General features: G+C 44.7%; 1 protein-coding gene across 16 annotated transcripts in view; it reads right to left on the bottom strand.

The window, feature by feature from the left end:
* LOC118393820 (CUGBP Elav-like family member 4) overlaps positions 1-19,680 on the bottom strand; it is a 182,218-nt gene that overhangs the window by 30,420 nt on the left and 132,118 nt on the right. For 5 of the 16 annotated variants that reach the window (XR_008064180.1, XM_052462174.1, XM_052462176.1 and 2 more), the window contains exons 4-7: positions 16,056-16,184; positions 10,218-10,297; positions 2,828-3,016; positions 2,121-2,268 (exon numbers count right to left, since the gene is read on the bottom strand). Coding sequence is in view for 15 of the 16 variants with exons in the window: in XM_052462174.1 (XP_052318134.1) it covers positions 2,121-2,268; positions 2,828-3,016; positions 10,218-10,297; positions 16,056-16,184 (546 nt within the window). In the remaining variant the exon portion in view is untranslated. The remainder of the gene's footprint in view (positions 1-2,120; positions 2,269-2,827; positions 3,017-10,217; positions 10,298-16,055; positions 16,185-19,680) is intronic. The other 11 variants (XM_052462183.1, XM_052462185.1, XM_052462188.1 and 8 more) reach the window with 9 other exon arrangements.

Raw genomic sequence — 19,680 nt, 5'->3', positions numbered from 1 at the left:
TCAGGTGTACGTTGTTTTCTCTGACACATTGGTGTGGCTGGCTTCTGGGTTGGATGCGCACTGTGTTAATTAAGAAGCAGTGCGGCTTGGTTTGGTTGTGTTTTGGAGGACGCATGGCTCTCGACCTTCGCCTCTCCTGAGTCCGTAAGGGAGTTGTAGCGATGAGACAAGACAGTAACTACTACCAATTGAATACCATGAAAAAGGGGGTAAATATATATATATATATATATATATACTTGACTCAGTTACAGAACCCATTACCCTTTATGGTTGTGAGGTCTGTCACCAACCAAGAATTCACTAAATGGGACAAACACCAAATTGAGACTGCATGCAGAATTCTGCAAAAATATCCTCTGTGTACAACGTAAAACACCAAATAATGCATGCAGAGCAGAATTAGGCCGATACCCGCTAAAATCCAGAAAAGAGTCGTTAAATTCTACAACCACCTAAAAGGAAGCGATTCCCAAACCTTCCATAACAAAGTCAGAAATGTACCTGGAGAAGTGCCCGCTAAGCAAGCTGGTCCTGGGGCTCTGTTCACAAACACAAACAGACCCCACAGAGCCTCAGGACAGCAACATAATTAGATCCAACCAAAGCATGAGAAATCAAAAATAGAATTACTTGACACATTGGAAAGAATTTACAAAAAACAGAGCAAACTAGAAGACTATTTGGTACCTGACCATTGTGACTGACCCTAAATTAAGGAAAGATTTGACTATGTACAGAATCAGTGAGCATAGGCTTGCTACTGAGAAAGGCCACTGAAGGAACGCCTGGCTCTCAAGAGAAGACATGCTTTGTGTCACGCCCTGACCGTAGAGTTCTTTTTTTCTCTATGTTTGGTTGGTCAGGGTGTGACTCGGGTGGGAAACTCTATGTTCCTTGTTTCTATGTTTTGGCCGGGTATGGTTCTCAATCAGGGACAGCTGTCTATCGTTGTCTCTGATTGGGAATCATACTTAGGCAGCCTTTTTTTCCTTTTGTATTTGTGGGTAGTTGTCTTTGTTAGTGGCCTGTAAAAGCCCTAGTAAGCTTCACATTACGTTTTGTTGTTTATTGTTTTGTTGGCGACATTTAAAGAAATAAAGAGAAAATGTACACTCTCCGCGCTGCACCTTGGTCCAGACAGCGATCGTGACACTTTGTGCACACTACCCACAAAATGAGATGGAAACTGAGTGGCACTTCCTAACCTCCTGCCAAATATAGGACCATGTTAGAGACACATATTTCCCCCAGATTACACAGACCTACAAAGAATTCGAAAACAAATCCAATTTTGATAAACTCCTATATCTATTGTGTGAAATACCACAGTGTGCAATCACAGCAGAAAGATTTGTGACCTGTTGCCAGAAGAAAAGGGCAACCAGTGAAGAACAAACACCATTGTAAATACAACCCATATTTATGTTGATTTATTTTCCCTTCTGTACTTTAACTATTTGCACATCATTACAACACTGTATATAGACAAAATATGACATTAGAAATGTCTGTATTCTTTTGGAACTTTTTTGAGTGTCATTTTGTATTGTTTATTTTGCTTTTGTTTATTATCTATTTCACTTCATTGAAATAAATTGACATTTAATTGAGAGAGAGAGAGAGATGGAGGGAGGGAGACTGGGAGAGAGAGAGATGGAGGGAGAGAGAGAGAGAGACTGAGAGAGAGAGAGAGTGAGAGAGAGAGACAGAGAAAAAGAGAGAGGTCATCCACTGTGGCGGCCAATGAGGGCCGGGGGATGTCATACATCATAACCCATCATGCCTCACTCACGACACATCTTCTTTATCTTACTTTAGGGCCCTCTGTCACTCTGGCAATGTCATCTCTAACTTCACCACTACCAAAAGGGCACACTATTTTTTCTCTAGACTTCAGCACTACCAAAAGGCAGACTGTTTTTTTGTCCCTTTTAAAAGAGACAGACATGAAAAGAAACCTGATAACGTCTAAAGAACTGTACTAACAGCCAGGGTAGAATACATGACATTAGCACGGCTTGTACACGGCTCACTAATGAATATAGTGAAGTATTACAGGCACGTAGGAGGGAGGGTTGGGGAAGGACGGGAGTCCAGTCCTGGCTGTGTATTTGTACCTGAGGAGGGTGTCATTGGGGCAGCCACCAGACCGTTGACGTTGAAAGCTGCCATTTGCTGCATTTGTGCCGCAGCGATGGCTGCCATGGGGTTCAGATACGAGTTCTGGGTCGCCGCCATTAGCGCTGCTTGCTGTTGCATCATCTGCTGTGGCATTGAAGAGAGAGAGAGAGGAAGAGGGGGGGGGTGAGGGAAAGAGGAGGGAGAGGGAGGCAGTGGAAGAGATGAGGGAGGGAGACGGTGAGAGGGGGGAAAGGGAGACGGGGAGAGAGAGAGGCAGGGTGAAATCGCCGCAGGACGAGGGGCATGTTTACTTTCACATCACTGTTTGCTTGGCCATGTTGTTGAATAGACAGGTCTCTGTTGCCCCGGAGCCCTGCTACTTAACAACACTGCTGCTTTACAGGGCTGCTGCTCATTACAAACAACATATAACGCATTATAATGAGATGAAGCTAGAGGGCCGACAGACAGACAGACAGACAGACAGACAGACAGACAGACAGACAGACAGATTGCTTTACTCTGTGTGACTGGGTGATTCTCACCTGGCAGGGCGAGCTGTTAGTTACAGTGTGAGTGCAAACTCTACAGTTTCCAAACTTGAGGAGATGTTAACTTCAGGTGTGAACGTAGGTAGACAGAGTGTGTATGGCAAGCTATCAGGAGGAGCCGTGACTCGCATGCGCAGAGTGTAAAAGCTCACCGTCTCCTCCCCCGTGGAGCCGAGACTTACAGCGTGAGAGTAGGCGCCATAGGCCCCAAACTGGATGGTCATGGGGCTGAAGATGCCAAGCTGGCCCGCCATCTGATGCATCCTACGCAGGGTCCGCTCCTTGTCCGTGTCGGCAAACTTCACCACCAGGCTGGAGGACGCCCCCTGGGGATACCCACACTGCAATCAGTCAAGACAACACTCATCTCAGCAATGGACAGACACACACCACCCTCAGTCAAGACAACACTCATCTCAGCAATGGACAGACACACACCACACTCAGTCAAGACACGTACCTCAATGACTACGCATGCACACACCTCGACGCAGGACACCACACGTACTCATGCACACACCATACTGAGTCATGACCACACACACTACACCAGACACACACACTACACAACACCAGACACATACCACACAATACCAGACACACACCACACAAGGTCTGGGCGGACTATTTCATATTAGTGCATATTTTAAATGACTCCAATCTGAGCTGTGTAGAGACAGTGGGAATAGTAGATGATCTGTGGGTTTAGTAAAATTTTGACTACTAGTGTACACACAGAGTGTACAAAACATTAAGAACACCTTTCCATGACAGACTGACCAGGTGAATCCAGGTGAAAGCTATGAACCCTTATTGATGTCACTTGTTAAATCCACTTCAATCAGTGTAGAAGAAGGGGAGGAGACAGGTTAAAGAAGGATTTTTAAGCCTTGAGACGATTGAGACATGGATTGTGTATGTGTGAATGGGCAAGGCAAAAGATTCTAAGTGCCTTTGAACGGGGTATGTTAGTAGGTGCCAGGTGCACCGGTTTGTGTCAAGAACGGCAACAGTTTCCCCTGTGTATCAAGAATGGTCCACCACCCAAAGGACATCAAGCCAACTTGATACAACTGTGGGAAGCATTGGAGTCAACATGGGCCAGCATCCCTGTAGAACGCTTTCGACACGTTGTGGAGTCCACGTCCCGACGAATTGAGGCTGTTCTGCAACTCAATATTAGGAAGGTGTTCCTAATGTTTGTTATACTCAGTGTACATTGGAGTCAACTGTGGTCCTTAGTGTGGTCCCAGAGGAGCCCCAGTCCCCCTCCCGCCGCTCAACTGAATACGATACTCCATAATGAGGTCTGACTGGAGCCTTTGGCGTGCACAGGGAGAGGTATTGACTAATGACAGTGCCTTATGGCAGATATAGTGCTGTATTGATGTCTGTGCTTCTGAGTTTGGATCCAATTAAATCATTTGAGAGACAGAGACCAGAGTCAGTTCTTCATATGACGTCCAGGGAAAGGAGAGGAGAGAGGAGAGAGGAGAGAGGAGAGAGGAGAGGAGAGAGGAGAGAGGAGAGAGAGAGGAGAGAGGAGAGAGGAGAGAGGAGAGAGGAGAGGAGAGAGGAGAGAGGAGAGAGGAGAGAGGAGAGAGGAGAGAAGAGAGAGGAGAGGAGGCTGCCAGACAGGCAGAGAGACAGACACAGAAAGCCTCAGACACTGTCAAGAGGCCCAGATCCTATTTAATTCCAGCCAGTGCACGCTGCGCTGAGAGAGAGATACCCAGGAACTGCTGCTGCGGTTGCACCCAGGAAAGGTCAGAAGGACACAGGCAGCCAGGGGGAAGTCAGGATGTGATTAGTCAGATCAGAAAAGCAAAGACACAGGGAGAGAAAAGGACTCCATAATCATGACTTGTATTCATCTTTCATATAATGTGTCATCTTGACAAGTTCAGCACAAATGCCTACTTTGATTTGTATTTTGATTACAATGTTTCCTTGCACAGTACAAATCAAAAAGAGATGGAAACTACAGGGAGACAGAGAGAGATGAGGACTTGTGTGTGTGTGTGTGTGTGTGTGTGTGTGTGTGTGTGTGTGTGTGTGTGTGTGTGTGTGTGTGTGTGTGTGTGTGTGTGTGTGTGTGTGTGTGTGTGTGTGTGTGTGTGTGTGTGTGTGTGTGTGTGTGTGTGTGTGTGTGTGTGTGTGTGTGTGTGCGCATGTGTGTGTGCATGTGTGTGTGTCAACAGCCAGAATGTACCCTCTACTGGGTCTCAAAAACAAAAGGCTAGAACCCAGCCCAAGCAACTCTCCAGTGGTGCTTGAAGGGGGTCCGCCTCAAAAAGCAAAACAGAACAAAGACAAAGTCCCCCTTAAAAACAAAGAAACAAACAAACTGCCTCACGCGGTGAATGCGAATGCAGTGAGTGAGTGTTGAGCCCATCCACCAATAGCGGTGTTTGTGTCTCCTGCACTGTGCTGTAGAGGCTGGGTGGGTGTTGGGAGGGGTGTCAGCCTGCACCCTGGGGGGACAGTTGGTGTCATATTGGATTCTTCCTGTCAGAGGAGCCAGCCCTCTTCAGCCCTGCACCTGCCAGCCAGCGCCTCACCTCAGGCCAAGGGGGACCCATCTGGTTCTGTTCCCAAGATGCCATTTCAATTAGCTGAATCAATATGGCGGAGTACCGCTCTAATGGTACACTGTTTTGTCCTTTCTAATTTCATTTCATTTCCTTCCCACCCCCTGACCTTTCACTGTTCTTTCCCTATCTTCTGCTGGGGCTGGTGGAGGGACGGGACTGTCGGTTTTAATGAGGTCTGCGCTGAGCAAACATATCCCTCCAGCGCCTCTCCGACCGGTCGCACCGCGCCTCTGCACTGCCCTCGCTTCCCACTTTTCCTTTAGCAGAGCGAGGGGCTGGCACTTAGATCACATTCATTTTCTGATTTATGTAGCTGTGTATTCCTTTATCTATTTATAACCATTTTTCATTAACCATTCTTCATTTATTCATGAAGAACACATTGTGAGCAGCAAGAAGAAGGCTTGGGAGGGGAGAGCTCCGGGCAGCCTCTACTCAAAGCACTGTGACTCAGGACTCACTGACCCAAGCTAGGCTGGGCTGGTTTCTCCCTGCCTGCATAGTGCAGAGTAGAGTATCAGGGAGCAAGAAACAGTCTGCAGAGCCAGCCTAAAGTAGTACTAAAACTGAAACACTACCACAGCTCCTATTCACTATGGTACTGGAGAGAGAACAAGCTGTGCTGGGCTTAGCATCTCATACTCTCAAAGAATTCCCTAAATCAGAATTGGTTCTTCACTCTATCTATAAAATATCTAGTGTCAGAACAAAGGATTTCATACCTTCTACTTCCTGTTATTCTACCTGATACATCCTGACTGGATCTCCAGCCCGATCTCTAGGAGAGACAGGGGACTTCAGAGGAAGAATTCACTAGAGGGGATCAGAGGACGTCATCCATCTGAAATGAACTGGGAATAATTCAGCCACTAGATGGAAAGCAGCTTTTTTCTCTCTCTCTCTCTCTCTCTCTCTCTCTCTCTCTCTCTCTCTCTCTCTCTCTCTCTCTCTCTCTCTCTCTCTCTCTCTCTCTCTCTCTCTCTCTCTCCTCATCTCCATCTCTCTCCTTTCTCTCTCTATTCTCTGTCTCTCTATTCTCTCTCTCTCTCCCCATCTCCATCTCTCTCCTTTCACTCTCTATATTCTCTGTCTCTCTCTATTCTCTGTCTCTCTCCCCATCTCCATCTCTCTCCTTTCTCTCTCTATTCTCTGTCTCTCTCCCAGCAGAAAATCATAACCTGACAAACAAACAAAAATAATAACCTCCAACGGCATGACTCCTATCTCGAAAGAAAATGAATTCAGTGAGGGGCAACAGGGAGCCTTCACTTTTGATGGGTACAGCTGAGGAATTTGCCACAGGTTCAATAACTCATCTAATTTTGAGAACAACACACTTGACTTGTGAAAAACTCACACTGGATGTTGTGTACGGGGCCAAAACCAAGAAGAAGACAAAAGAAGGAAATGTAATTGAGGGATTAGAAATAAGCCACAAGAGTGAAACGCCATTCTGTTTTTATCTGCTCATAGCCCTGATATGAAGTCACTGGTGTAAAGTGGGTACTATACAGACATGTAAACACACACTCAGACTTTATCCTCAGCAGAAGCTTATGACGACACAATATGGGAAATAGTGTGTGGAAGCCTGTCTTAACAGAATACTAATGACAAACCATTACTTTACTATCATAATGGCAACCATGTAGACCGTTTTTAAAAGGAAATTACTTCTGAAATTCTATGTTTATCTGTAATCATTCACCTTCTATACTTCATGGACATAGCAAGAATTCCAGTCTCCTCAATATGATGTCAAACAGGGAATGCTTTGTAAGCTATTGCACTAAAATAGTCCTCTAAACCCTGGTTCAGTGACATTATTGGGCTCCATCCTTGCTGATAGGGTTCAACCCAAAGCCGTAAATGAGATAATCAAATTGAAGATAACAAGTTTGTCCAGTAATTGGATGAGGCCTCCATGTGGGCCTCCAGTTCAACTCCTGTTGAACCGGTCTCTCCACATATTCCCGTGGGCCTGATGGGAGGTATGTGTCTCATTAGTCTGTCTGTCTTTTTGTCTGCATTGGTCCGTACTGTCCATCAGTGACATTGCAACATGACCTACCCACGACACTCACCCACTTTAACAACACACACAAACACACCATTAAAATACACACACAGTGTAAGCGATCTCAAGCAATAAAAGTGTATCTTCTCGTACTTGTATCTGTGTTAGAAATTCTATCATGCTTTCATCCAGCGTAGGAGAGAGTGAGAGAGAGAGTGAGAGAGAGAGTGAGAGAGACAGAGACAGAGAGAAAGAGCGATAGAGAGAGAGTGACAGAGAGGGAGATGTATAGATCGATAGAGAGAGACAGAGAGACAGAGAGACAGAGAGAGACAGCGAGAGAGAGAGAGAGACAGAGTGAGAGAGACAGTGAGAGAGAGAGTGCGAGAGAGTGACAGAGAGAGAGAGACAGTGAGAACGACAGAGGGATTGAGAGAGAGTGACAGAGAGAAAGAAAGAGAGAGAGAGAGAGCGAGAGAGAGAGGGAGAGAGAGAGTATTATGTGTCATGCTCTCTAGCTTTATGTTATCTCTCATTAATCTGGCTCTCCACTACCTCTCTTTCTCTCCCTTCTCTCCTCTCACACACTGTCTCACTCCTGCCAACACTAGTGAGCTCAGCAGGCCCTGTCACCGCCGGTGCGACACAGAACACGGCCATGTCTGCAATTTGCTGGGTGCTGTCTGCCCCCGGCTCTGCCATTTGAAGCCCTGCCACCTGTGTCTCCCCCTTTTTTCGTTCTCTTTTGCTCTCTCTCGCTCTCTCTCCACAGCCTTAATTCAACAGCTGAACCAAGAGAGCGTCGGCCTGTTTGGAGCCTGATTACCTTTTAAGTTCAATTAGGGGCACCTGCAATCTGCATCAATTAAAGGCCTGACCTGATCTATCAGCCGCTGCCCTTCGGTGGCGTCCCTCGCCCTTTCCCTTCATTACCATGGCTTTCATTACCACCCAATGTATTTTGGTCTGTGCAGGTATTATTTACGGCCGGGTGTGGCTGCCAGCTAACACAGATGCTCTAGAGTTGAACATTAAGAGAGAGCTCTTTGTGCGAGACTGGTCCAGACCCCACAGCTGGCAGTAGGTTAGAGAGCCTCTCTGGATCCTGCCTCCTGTTAGTCGGTTGTTGACGACATGTGGCACTGATATTATCCAAATTAACTGCATCCCCCTAGGTATCAAAGCCTTATCTCGGTACTAATGGCCACCTTGCCTATTAATCTGACTGGGACTTGGACGTAGGATATAGAAGTAACAGGTGCAGGGGTAGTGGGAGAGATATGGATAATATAGATTATGAATGAGCTTCTGGTTGGCTCTGGATACAACTCCGGGTCTGTTTGGGGCTCCATATGTCGCTTGGACAGTTCATCTGTCGTGGAGCAGCACTCAAGTGGTTTAGCTGGCTTTGGTACTGACCCTGTGTTACTGCAGGCTGGGCAGGGCAGGGGCTCAGCGCAGCAACAGACACACACCCAAAGTTAGAGTAGTTGTGTTTTTCCCCCCCTCCCTAAGCTTGTGACTTCTAATGCTATTGGAAAACGTGTCAGACAGCATCAGTAAGGGAAGTATGTGTAAATGACATCCGGCTTCCAGGACACTATCCTGTTGCCAGAGAGCTGAAGTAAATATTTATAGCAAGACATCAATGGAGTGTATGAACTTAAGGTGTCTGCCAGGGACTGTGAATCTAAAATATGCATTGAGATTCTGTGTTATTCATCATCTTCCCTTAGTAAAACATGTTTAATGATGGCCTTTACATGCCAGATAACAAGCATAACAACCCCAATTTGTAATTACTGCAGTTTGACAGGAGTTGCAGGATATCCAATAATTAGGATGATTCCCAGCATGTTGGGTAGGAGGAGATGTTTGTGTTTAGAGAATTACAGCATGATACTGTAAAACACTTTGGTTCCACGGTTTATTCTCTACTATCGTGGCCTCAAATGAATCGTCCAAGCATGCTTGCTACAAAACCTACGACTATAAAGGTAATAACTAGTCTCCTAAGACTCGTAAGTTGTGCTAGTATATTGCATTTTCTAATTAAATACGCTGAAAGATAAGCTCTGTGTGAATGTTGTGTTTTTAGACTGAAGGAGAATTCATTATTGATTATTTTCCTCTACGGAAAAGTACCTCCCAATGAGTGTGCACTAAATCAATTATTACACTTTTGATTTCAGATATTTTTCAGAGACGATTTCCATATTTGAGCATGAAATAATATGAATCTTGAAAAGCTGCATCATTTCTGTTGCATATATGTTAGGACACACATAATGTATACTATTCATATGTCATTACAAAATGATTTCTATAGATACAGACTGGTAAAAAGGTACAATAGATATGAGAGGAGATATACAGGCGTAGGATCGTAATTTGACCAGTTTCTCACAGCAGGAGTAACCCTGCAGCAACAGGAAATGTGAATTATTGTGTGGATTATAATAAACTGACAGTTTTGTAGGGGTTGATAAATTGTTAGTTACGGCAAATCAAGCCAGACGTTTTAAATTCAAAATTACAAACTTTAGAAGCCTTTTTAAACCTTGAATAAACTACAAGTTAGCATTTCCTGCTGTGCATGAAATATCCTGCAACAGGGTGAGCAAATTACGATCCGACAACTGATCCAATAATATATACAGCATATTCAATGACAAGACATATATTATATGCTGCACATACATACAGTAGTGCAATGTGAAAAGTTGGATGCTGACTGTGATTATTTTGTGACAATTAATAAATGCTAAGAAAGTCTAGGTGAAAGTTTTATGTGTGAATGTATTATTTGAAAGCTTTAGGAAGGGCGGCTATGCCGTCAATGTTCTATACAGTATGTGCGAATACCCATTTTGTATACTGTACGAGTATCGAAGCCGTGTGTGTGTGTGCGTGTAACACGGTTATACTCACTGGCATGGTCTGTCCACCGTGCAGGCTGTTGATGGCCGCCTGTGCTTCTGCGTGGCTGGAGAACTTGACAAAGGCACAGCCTGTACACATGCGCGCCCACACCGACAGACAGTCAGGGTGGGAGGGAGGAGAGAGAGAGAGAGAGAGAGAGAGAGAGAGAGAGAGAGAGAGAGAGAGAGAGGGTGGGAGGGAGGAGAGAGAGAGAGAGAGAGAGAGAGAGAGAGAGAGAGAGAGAGAGAGAGAGATTAGAGAGAGAGAGAGAGAGAGAGAGATGTAGAGAGAGAGAGAGAGAGAGAGAGAGAGAGAGAGAGAGAGAGAGAGAGAGAGAGAGAGAGAGAGAGAGAGAGAGAGAGAGAGAGAGAGAGAGAGAGAGAGAGAGAGAGAGAGAGAGAGAGAGAGAGAGAGAGAGAGCAGGCAAAAACATTCATTACCATTATTTTCATGTTATCTAGTTTGTTAATGTATTCTGCCATTTGTGTTTTCAGTGCATAACTCTGAATAAATCATTCTAATTGTAGTGTAGGCGTTAGCTGCATGGAACATCCTGTCCCTCGCCCATTTCTAATTCCACCCCTCTACGCCGGAGCACAGGAGCAACAGCATCTACCACCGAGCCTTGGTTGTGATTATTCATCTGTTTAATATTTACACATTGTGATCTGTGTGCAGTCTATCATAAAACAGATTATGATGACAAAGGCAGAGTATTATAATATGCCTATCTGCCAGTATCTTTGCTTGTGTATAATTTTCTACTAAGGGCTTTGCTCAAGGGGCATTCAAATCATCTTAAATCTGTTGCCTGGCTTATGCAAAAATCTACAGGAACAGACAAAAAAAACTGAAGGTAACATTCTAGGGGTTTTCAATTAATTAACTTCTGCTTTCAATCAACATAATATATTAAACAAGATTAACGTATAAAAATGTATGCCCATGATCAAAAACAAACCCACAAATATGTAGCTATTCCAAGGATAAAGTGTTTAAACATATTCTGATCTGTCAAAATGTACATGTTTATTGAGGGAGAGATAATAAAACAGAAAAAATTATGCAAAATAAAGAAAGTGTTGTACTGTATAAAAGTGTTGTACTGTTTAAAAGTGTTGTACTGTACTGTTTAAAAGTGTTGTACTGTATAAAAGTGTTGTACTGTATAAAAGTGTTGTACTGTTTAAAAGTGTTGTACTGTATAAAAGTGTTGTACTGTTTAAAAGTGTTGTACTGTATAAAAGTGTTGTACTGTTTAAAAGTGTTGTACTGTATAAAAGTGTTGTACTGTTTAAAAGTGTTGTACTGTTTAAAAGTGTTGTACTGTTTAAAAGTGTTGTACTGTATAAAGGTGTTGTACTGTTTAAACATGTTTTACTGTTTAAAAGTGTTGTACTGTTTAAAAGTGTTGTACTGTTTAAAAGTGTTGTACTGTTTAAAAGTGTTGTACTGTATAAAAGTGTGTACTGTACTGTATAAAAGTGTTGTACTGTATAAAAGTGTTGTACTGTTTAAAAGTGTTGTACTGTATAAAAGTGTTGTACTGTATAAAAGTGTTGTACTGTACTGTTTAAAAGTGTTGCAAAAAAGTGTTGTACTGTATAAAAGTGTTGTACTGTATAAAAGTGTTGTACTGTTTAAAAGTGTTGAACTGTATAAAAGTGTTGTACTGTATAAAAGTGTTGTACTGTTTAAAAGTGTTGTACTGTATAAAAGTGTTGTACTGTATAAAAGTGTTGAACTGTATAAAAGTGTTGTACTGTATAAAAGTGTTGTACTGTATAAAATGTTTTACTGTTGAACTGTTATAAAAGTGTTGTACTGTATAAAAGTGTTGAACTGTATAAAAGTGTTGTACTGTATAAAAGTGTTGTACTGTACTGTAAAAGTGTACTGTATAACTGTATAAAAGTGTTGTACTGTTTAAAAGTGTTGTACTGTATAAAAGTGTTGAACTGTATAAAAGTGTTGAACTGTATAAAAGTGTTGTACTGTATAAAAGTGTTGTACTGTATAAAAGTGTTGTACTGTATAAAAGTGTTGTACTGTATAAAAGTGTTGAACTGTATAAAAGTGTTGTACTGTATAAAAGTGTTGTACTGTATAAAAGTGTTGAACTGTTTAAAAGTGTTGTACTGTATAAAAGTGTTGTACTGTATAAAAGTGTTTTACTGTTTAAAAGTGTTGTACTGTATAAAAGTGTTTTACTGTTTAAAAGTGTTGTACTGTATAAAAGTGTAATACCGTTTTTAAAAGTGATTTACTGTATATTTAAATGAGCCTATATTGAGCACTTTAACTTCCATAGGTGCATTTTACTGCAGGCTTCATCCCAGTCATATTATGCTCAACGGTTTCTTCTAGTTTAGACTCCTTCATACTCCTGTCTTCTGGAGGCAGCTCGTGTCTGGTTACTAGATAGCTAATTAACTACATAGGTAATTAACTCATCTGGATTCATATGGACCTTTCTTACCGGAGCAGAACCAGTGTGTAAGGCAGACAGCGTTTTCCGAGCTTTTAAAAACTGCTGATACCCGTTTAGAAAGCTTTCAACAATCCAATTAGAAGTGTTTATATACATTTATTCATCATCAATTCCCCGCAGGGGCACAGATGATTCATTTAAATTACAATGGCTGATAGCTACACCCAAGAGAAACACAGCCAGACAGCCCATTCACTTAGGCATTCTAAAACAGCCATCCAGCAGCCCAATGTAGACAAATGAATCATTTCCTCAACCAAATCAAATGTGGCCAAGGATGGAGTTACATACACTGGCTGCATATAAACAGTTTCCCCCTGTCACCATGGCAATCTGTGCTCCATCAACATGATCAATGTTGTATGTAGAGATGTGAAAATGTGATTCTAATGTAACATAATGTTTTCTAAACCTAAATGTGAACTCTAATGACGGCTACGAGTATAAGTTAGTGTGTGTTCAGACCAGATGCTATATAAAGGCAGGAGACATGACTAAAAAGTGGTTGGTAGACAAGTCACAAAGGGCTTTGATTTCACCGTGGCCCCCTTGCTCTCCCTTCTCTGGCACTCCCCTCTGCTTTGGAAGCTAAAGGTCCCTTTTTCCTCCAACTGGAGCGAGGGAGGGAGGCAGCAGCCGTCTGGGGGAACGTTTGATTGTACGCCTCTGTTTGAGGGAACAAAAACGTTTAACCTTTGTAGTGGAAATAATAAAGGGAGAGTTTGTTCTGGAAACTCAAAGAGCCCAGCTTTCGTTTCCAGCTCCTAGATGGTATACTGTTGGTTATCTCCCTCCATCCCCAACATCCACCTAACAAGGCTGGCCCTGGCAGTGATTAAGCCCTGGTATCCTGGCTCAGCTCAGCCCAACTGGAGGCAGGGCAGGCTGAGAGTCGCTGCGCTCGGCAAACAACATGCATTTAAACACATGGGGCTCTCAACGCCCCCCACTGACTGAGGCAGCGAATGTAGCGGTGTGTGTATAGCCTTGCTTTCCCTGACCTAGAAAAAAAAACCTGGATAGGTTTAGGACCCGGAGCATGAAGTTCTCTAAAGAATTGGAAGTGAAGCTAGACTCATAAATTGTAGTGCGCAGTCAGTCAAGGTTTTTGAATGTGATGGTTGAGAATAGGAAGAAGGAAAAAAAGAAGAAGAAAAAAAGACTGCATTACTTTCAAGCTAGCTGGAGGTTCTGTGCTGCCTTTTGACTTCCTGGAGAAAATAATATGTATGCATGAATTCCATCAGGCAGAATGGATGACATTTATAACACAACTTAATTATAGACCTAAAAGCCATCTCTCTGATATTCCTGACAATTCCTCGCTCCATTCAACTCTGGCAGCAAGTGTTTCACTTTGAGAGTACTTTGAGCAGGGCTGCCATACAGAGATGGATGTCAAACATCTTGGCCTTTTTATTGGGTTGAAAAGACGCTGAAAGCCTCCGAGTGGCATACATTTACATCAACAGGGGACAAAGGCTCCATAATGGAATAGAGAGCACTGTCAATTTCAAGATCTGTTTCATTTGACTGATGGGACCATGTCTAGTGGTACTGTGGTTGCCAAAGTGATTTGTCTCCTTAACGATGCCATGGGATTGTTGCACAACTGGCTCTGGTCGGAGCAGTCAGTCAAACCCTTCTCTCAGTCACCTGGGGGCCAAACAACTGGGACAGTCTGTAAGTAACAGACAACACCTATGCTTATGGTACACCACTACAGATCTTAGCACAACAATGAGAGAGATATAAAGCAAGATGAAGAAAAGAGCTGGTGATGTGAAACTGGTGATGAGAAGGGTATAGAGAGTAGTATCGAGAGAAGAGAGGAGCGCTACAGTGGCTGGCAAATGAGTGAAAGAGAGAAGGAGTGAACGAGGGAGCACACTGGTTCCCGTTTGACCCAGCAGGAGCACACAGCACTGGGCTTATTTCATTTTGTGGGTTGTCAATCAGAGCCAGGCAGGCAGCGGGAGCGGCCCGGGAAGAGGGAGCAGGGAGCAGGGAGCAGGGAGCAGGGAGCAGGGAGCAGGGAGCAGGGAGCAGGGAGCAGGGAGCAGGGAGCAGGCCTTTGGGCAACGCAGAGCAATCGAGCCCGGATCAACAGAGAGCAGAGCAGATGTTCACACCGATAGTCACATGGCTCATTATAGCCAGCCTTTCTCTTGAATGTACTTGGAAGCTGCACATTATCAAACCTCCCACCTTCTCACACATCTATTTCACACATTCAGCCATTTAATATAGGAGTATAAATCACAGGCAACAGAAAGAGAGATACAGAGAGAGAGTGCGAGGTAGGGGAGAGAGAGAGAGAGAGAGAGAGAGAGAGAGAGAGAGAGAGAGAGAGAGAGAGAGAGCACCCCAACGCTCGCTGCTTATCAGAGGAAGTAACAAAGCTTGTGAACTAGTATATGAGAGAGAACCATTAAAAAATAGGAGGAAGACACACTGCTGGCTAAGAACAATGCTTGAATCAAAAATCCATTGCCATCTTTCACTTCGTCATGATTCAATGGACTTCATAGCGTTTGGGCTGTTGTTGTGTTTCGGTAAATACTGCTCTACTGTTATTGTCGTGAGTGGCAGGCAGTGCTAAAATCCAGGGACAGACTGATTTATTTACAGTAGGACATCATTGTCCACAAACGTCTCTAGGGAGTGGTGACAGGGATGTGGGAAACAAACATAATTACACCCCTCCGCCTTTCTGATAACAGGAAGAGGAGGAGGTGTTTGCAATGTGTTTGTTGAGAACGAGTCTAGGGAAAGTGAATGGTGTTAGGAATGGGGACTACAAAGGGAGAGCTGGAGAAGGAGGGAGTGAAGAGCGAGAGGTGCGGAGAGAAAAGATAGATAGGTGAGAGGAAGGAGGTGTGATGCTATATGTGTAGGGGAGGTATACGGGGAAGGCGAGAGAAAAAAGTGGAAAGGGATCTACAGAACAGTAAGGGGAAGGTATGGCCAGGGGAGAAGAGGAGGGTGAGCTAAGGAGTGGATGAGAGTGGGAAGAAGACAGGTGAAGTAAGGGAATATATAGAGGTAGAGAGAGAGGGAGGAGAAGGAGAGATTCGAGTGAGAGAGGAAGAAAGGGGCGAGTAGAGAGCGAGAAACAGCGGGAAGGAGACAGGTGAAGTGAGGGAATATACAGGGGGAGAGAGAGGGAGGAGGAGAAGGAGAGAGACTAGAGATGAGAGGGAGAAAGTGGGAATAGAGGGAGAGAGAGTGTGTGAGAGAGAAAGAGAAGGGGAGAAAGAGGGGAGTGAAGAGCAATAGACAGTGGGAAGGAGACAGATAAGAAGAGAGGGAGTAAAGAGGCATGGAGGAAGTGAGGTGTGTGGGCAGGCGCTGACCCTTACTGGCCCCATCAGGCCCTCTCAGGACGGTGCACTCCTCGATCTGGCCGAAGGTCTCAAAGAGCCGCCGGACGTCCTCCTCGCTCTGCTGCTTCCCAAGCATCCCCACAAACAGCTTCCTGTCTTCTGGAGGGAAACCGGGGGAGAGGAGGAGAGGAGGGAAAGAAAGAAGGAGAGAGAACACAAACAAATGCTACAGCTGATGGCACCGTTCTGCTGAGTCTGTGAGGATCACCTCAGCAGGAAACTCAAAACACTCCCTGTCATCATCAGGCACACTGGTGTGTTCTGTTGTTGTTGTTGTTGTTGTGTGGTTTCCCTGGGAGGAAGACATGTTCCTGTCTCCACTGAACTATTCTAGTAGATAGAGCTGCCTGTAGTGTCTGGGTGATGTTTGATACAGATGTTGTTTGGAGTGCTGTTACTGTCAAGCAGCAGTAATACATGAAGATAAGAGCTCCAGTATAGCATAGTAGTGTATATAGTATACAGTGTATAGTGTTCCCTGGGTTGTGTGTTGTACAGCTGTATCCTGTGTTGACCGATACCCTCCCCTCCCTCGCCCGCTTTGACACGGCTAGTCCCGCTGGCCAGAAAGGGGCGCTGTGACTACGATGTATGGCTTCTATACCTCCAGATCTGGCCAGTCAGATGGGAGGATTTTTCTAATTAATCTCACCTGGCATTAGACAGAACATTCATCTTCTTTACCTTCTTCTACATTATGCATTTCCTATTCGACTGTGTTGTGGAATGGAATGACTACTAGCAAGAACCCATCCCCAGAACTGATGGAACGTGGCAGGGAGAGGAAGACGAGTTTATTGGAAACGACTCTGTTGATCTTCAGCGTGAGTCATTTGACCACGTTGGGGAGGGAGTGGTGGGTGTGGAAGGCGAGGGGCGAGAGCATCACCTGGCCCTGGACAGATGTGACACCTCCTGTACCTGCCAGGTACCATTAGACACAGTTGTTCTAAAAATAAAGCTGGGGGGAACCTCAGATCCTGTTACATTCCTGTAAAGTTAAAATGCTCCCCGCTTCAACACACAAATGAGCACATGCATAATCAGTATGCCCTGCCTGCCTGCCTGCCCGACGGCGTGCCGCTCTTACTATAGCTGGAGGTGTCTGAGCTTTATCTTAAAGTGGAAGCCCTCTTGCTAGTCACGATCACGCTCATCTGGTCACGCCTCACACGGACCCAGCCATACAGGGAGTGTATTAGGCAGTGTGTATTAGGTAGTTTTTGAGTTGTTAGATTACTGCACTGTCGGAACTAGAAGCACAGGCATTTTGCTACACTCGCAATAGCATCTGCTAACCATGTGTATGTGATCAATTTGATTTGACTTGATACACTGACACAGCCTCACACGGACCCAGCCTCAAGTCTCAAACGTCATGACCACGGCCCCAGCCTCTCACTCCTACATGACCATCTGCTGTAATAACTGGCCTCACACATTCTCCTGCTCCTACACATTCATCTACGGTAGGGGCGGCAGGTAGCCTAGTGGTTAGAGTATTGGGCCGTGGTCATGACGTTTGAGATTTGTGGCTGGGTCCGTGTGAGGCTGTGTCAGTGTATCACATCAAATTAAATTGATCACATACACATGGTAACTGAAAGGTTGCTGGATCAAATCCCAGAGCTGGCAAGGTAGAAAATCTGTCGTTCTGCCCCTGAACAAGACACTTAACCCACTGTTTCCCAGTAGGCCAACATTGTAAATAAGAATTTGTTCTTAAAAAATACAGTAGTAACCGTCACACAGCCATCTCTCTACTCATTAAAGCTCCTCTATTTGGCCTGATAGGCCTGACGAGAACAGGGTACACAGTGTGTGGTCATGGGGACTGGCTGGATGGGGACTAGACCACGAGAGGACAGGATATGGGTCTCAGCCGGGATGCAGTCACAGCTTTCAGCTCACAGAACAGTCCAAGACAGGTGCTTGTCTGGAATGAGTCAGAGCAGAGGTGAGACTTGAGTGGCTCCTAGAACACACCTGACTCCATTTGGACTGTCTCTCTCTCTCTCTGTCATCATACGTTTCATTGGGGTGTCACTATCAGGCCTTAACGGTAGAAGTGCACTTTTACAGGCCTCCTGTGGTGTCTTAATGTTTTGGGACAAAGACTAATTTCCAACCGGGGCCGGAGGAGGTCTAATGATAGCTTTACAAGGCTAATTAACTAGCCATGAGTGAGGTAATGAACTTTTCAAACATGCAAACTGAAGAAATAGATGACACCCAGCAAAAGCGTTTACAGGAGAGTGAGAGCTCTTCTGAGCCCTCCTCTGGGAGGAGAATATTGAATTTGGAGCCGATATCTTTTCATTGCCTGACCTAAGCACTCTTCTCTTCTCCTCTCGCCGAGCCGGCCGGCCGGCCCACCGCACCGCACACCCTGGCCAGAGTATGAATCGCTATTAATTAGTCCATTTTGCACCTGTCTCCAAAGCAGCGCGTTATTGGATCTGCAGGGTTCCTCTACTCTTATGGCCACTCGGAGGCTTTTAAAGTGCATTTATGGTTATAAATAAATAACCAGCGATGCCCACTACTCTGCATAACAAGATGTCTAGCCTCCAGAACAGACTGAGAGAGTTATTCATAAAAGTGTGTGTAGGGGGAAAATCAATGAGAATACAGTTAATGTACAATCCTGCATTTACATCCAGACTCAAGTGAATGCTTCACTATGCAGAACACTTAGGATTTAACTGACATGGCGGGGCTACTTGACCCGACTGTCTGTCTGACCCCTCTCCTCCATACTTATCTATCACAGAGAGATCCTAGCCCTCTTACCCCTGTCTGTAAATGAGCCCTGCTATAACAGGTGATCTGTACTGTGAATGAGGCTCCACTCAGCACCCGCCCATGTAATCGACAAGGTCCTACCTCCCCACTGCTTTACATTGAAGCATAAGTGTCTGCATGAGAAACAGACATGGAGAGAGGTTGATAGCTACGTTTGTGTGCTACATTGTCCAACTGACTGCACACACACACACACACGCACACACGCACACACGCATGCACACGCACGCACGCACACACAGACAGACACACACACACACACACACACACAGTTACCCACACTATCCTCCACTCGTCTCTCTCTCCGCAGCTGTTCATTGCTTGACTGAAGGTAGGTGTAATTGTATGGGATATAGGGCTGTGTCAGTCTGAGATGGCATGTCCAGTCTGAGAGGGCATGTGGACTGCCCCATTTTAGGAATGCAAATAGAAGAGAAGATCAAAGTTATCAAAACACAACTGACATCTGACAATCGCTTGTCTCAGGAAGCCTTTTCATTCCAGCGCCCGGTGTATTAAAAATTAATGGATTTTGCACAGATGCCATATGCTGTCAAGATTGATGCTTCTCTCTCTGAATTAAAGTGTTACCTTTTGTTGTAGGGTGCAGTGTGTCTGGCTTGGTTCTTTATTTCCCTCCCTCTCTCTATGTCTTCCTCTCTTTCTCTCTCTCACTCACTCTCTTTCTCTCACCGGGTGGGGAATGAGCTGTTGAGAAACCTACTTAGCTAAGGTTTTTCCTTATGGTTGCAAGTAAATGCCACCCTAGAAACAATTAGTCTCATGCTCG

The sequence above is a fragment of the Oncorhynchus keta genome, chromosome 14 (genome assembly GCF_023373465.1).
Source record: "Oncorhynchus keta strain PuntledgeMale-10-30-2019 chromosome 14, Oket_V2, whole genome shotgun sequence".
Lineage (NCBI taxonomy): Eukaryota > Metazoa > Chordata > Actinopteri > Salmoniformes > Salmonidae > Oncorhynchus > Oncorhynchus keta.
The sequence above is the reverse complement of the archived record's forward strand: the minus strand, read 5'-3'. Positions and strand labels throughout refer to the sequence as shown.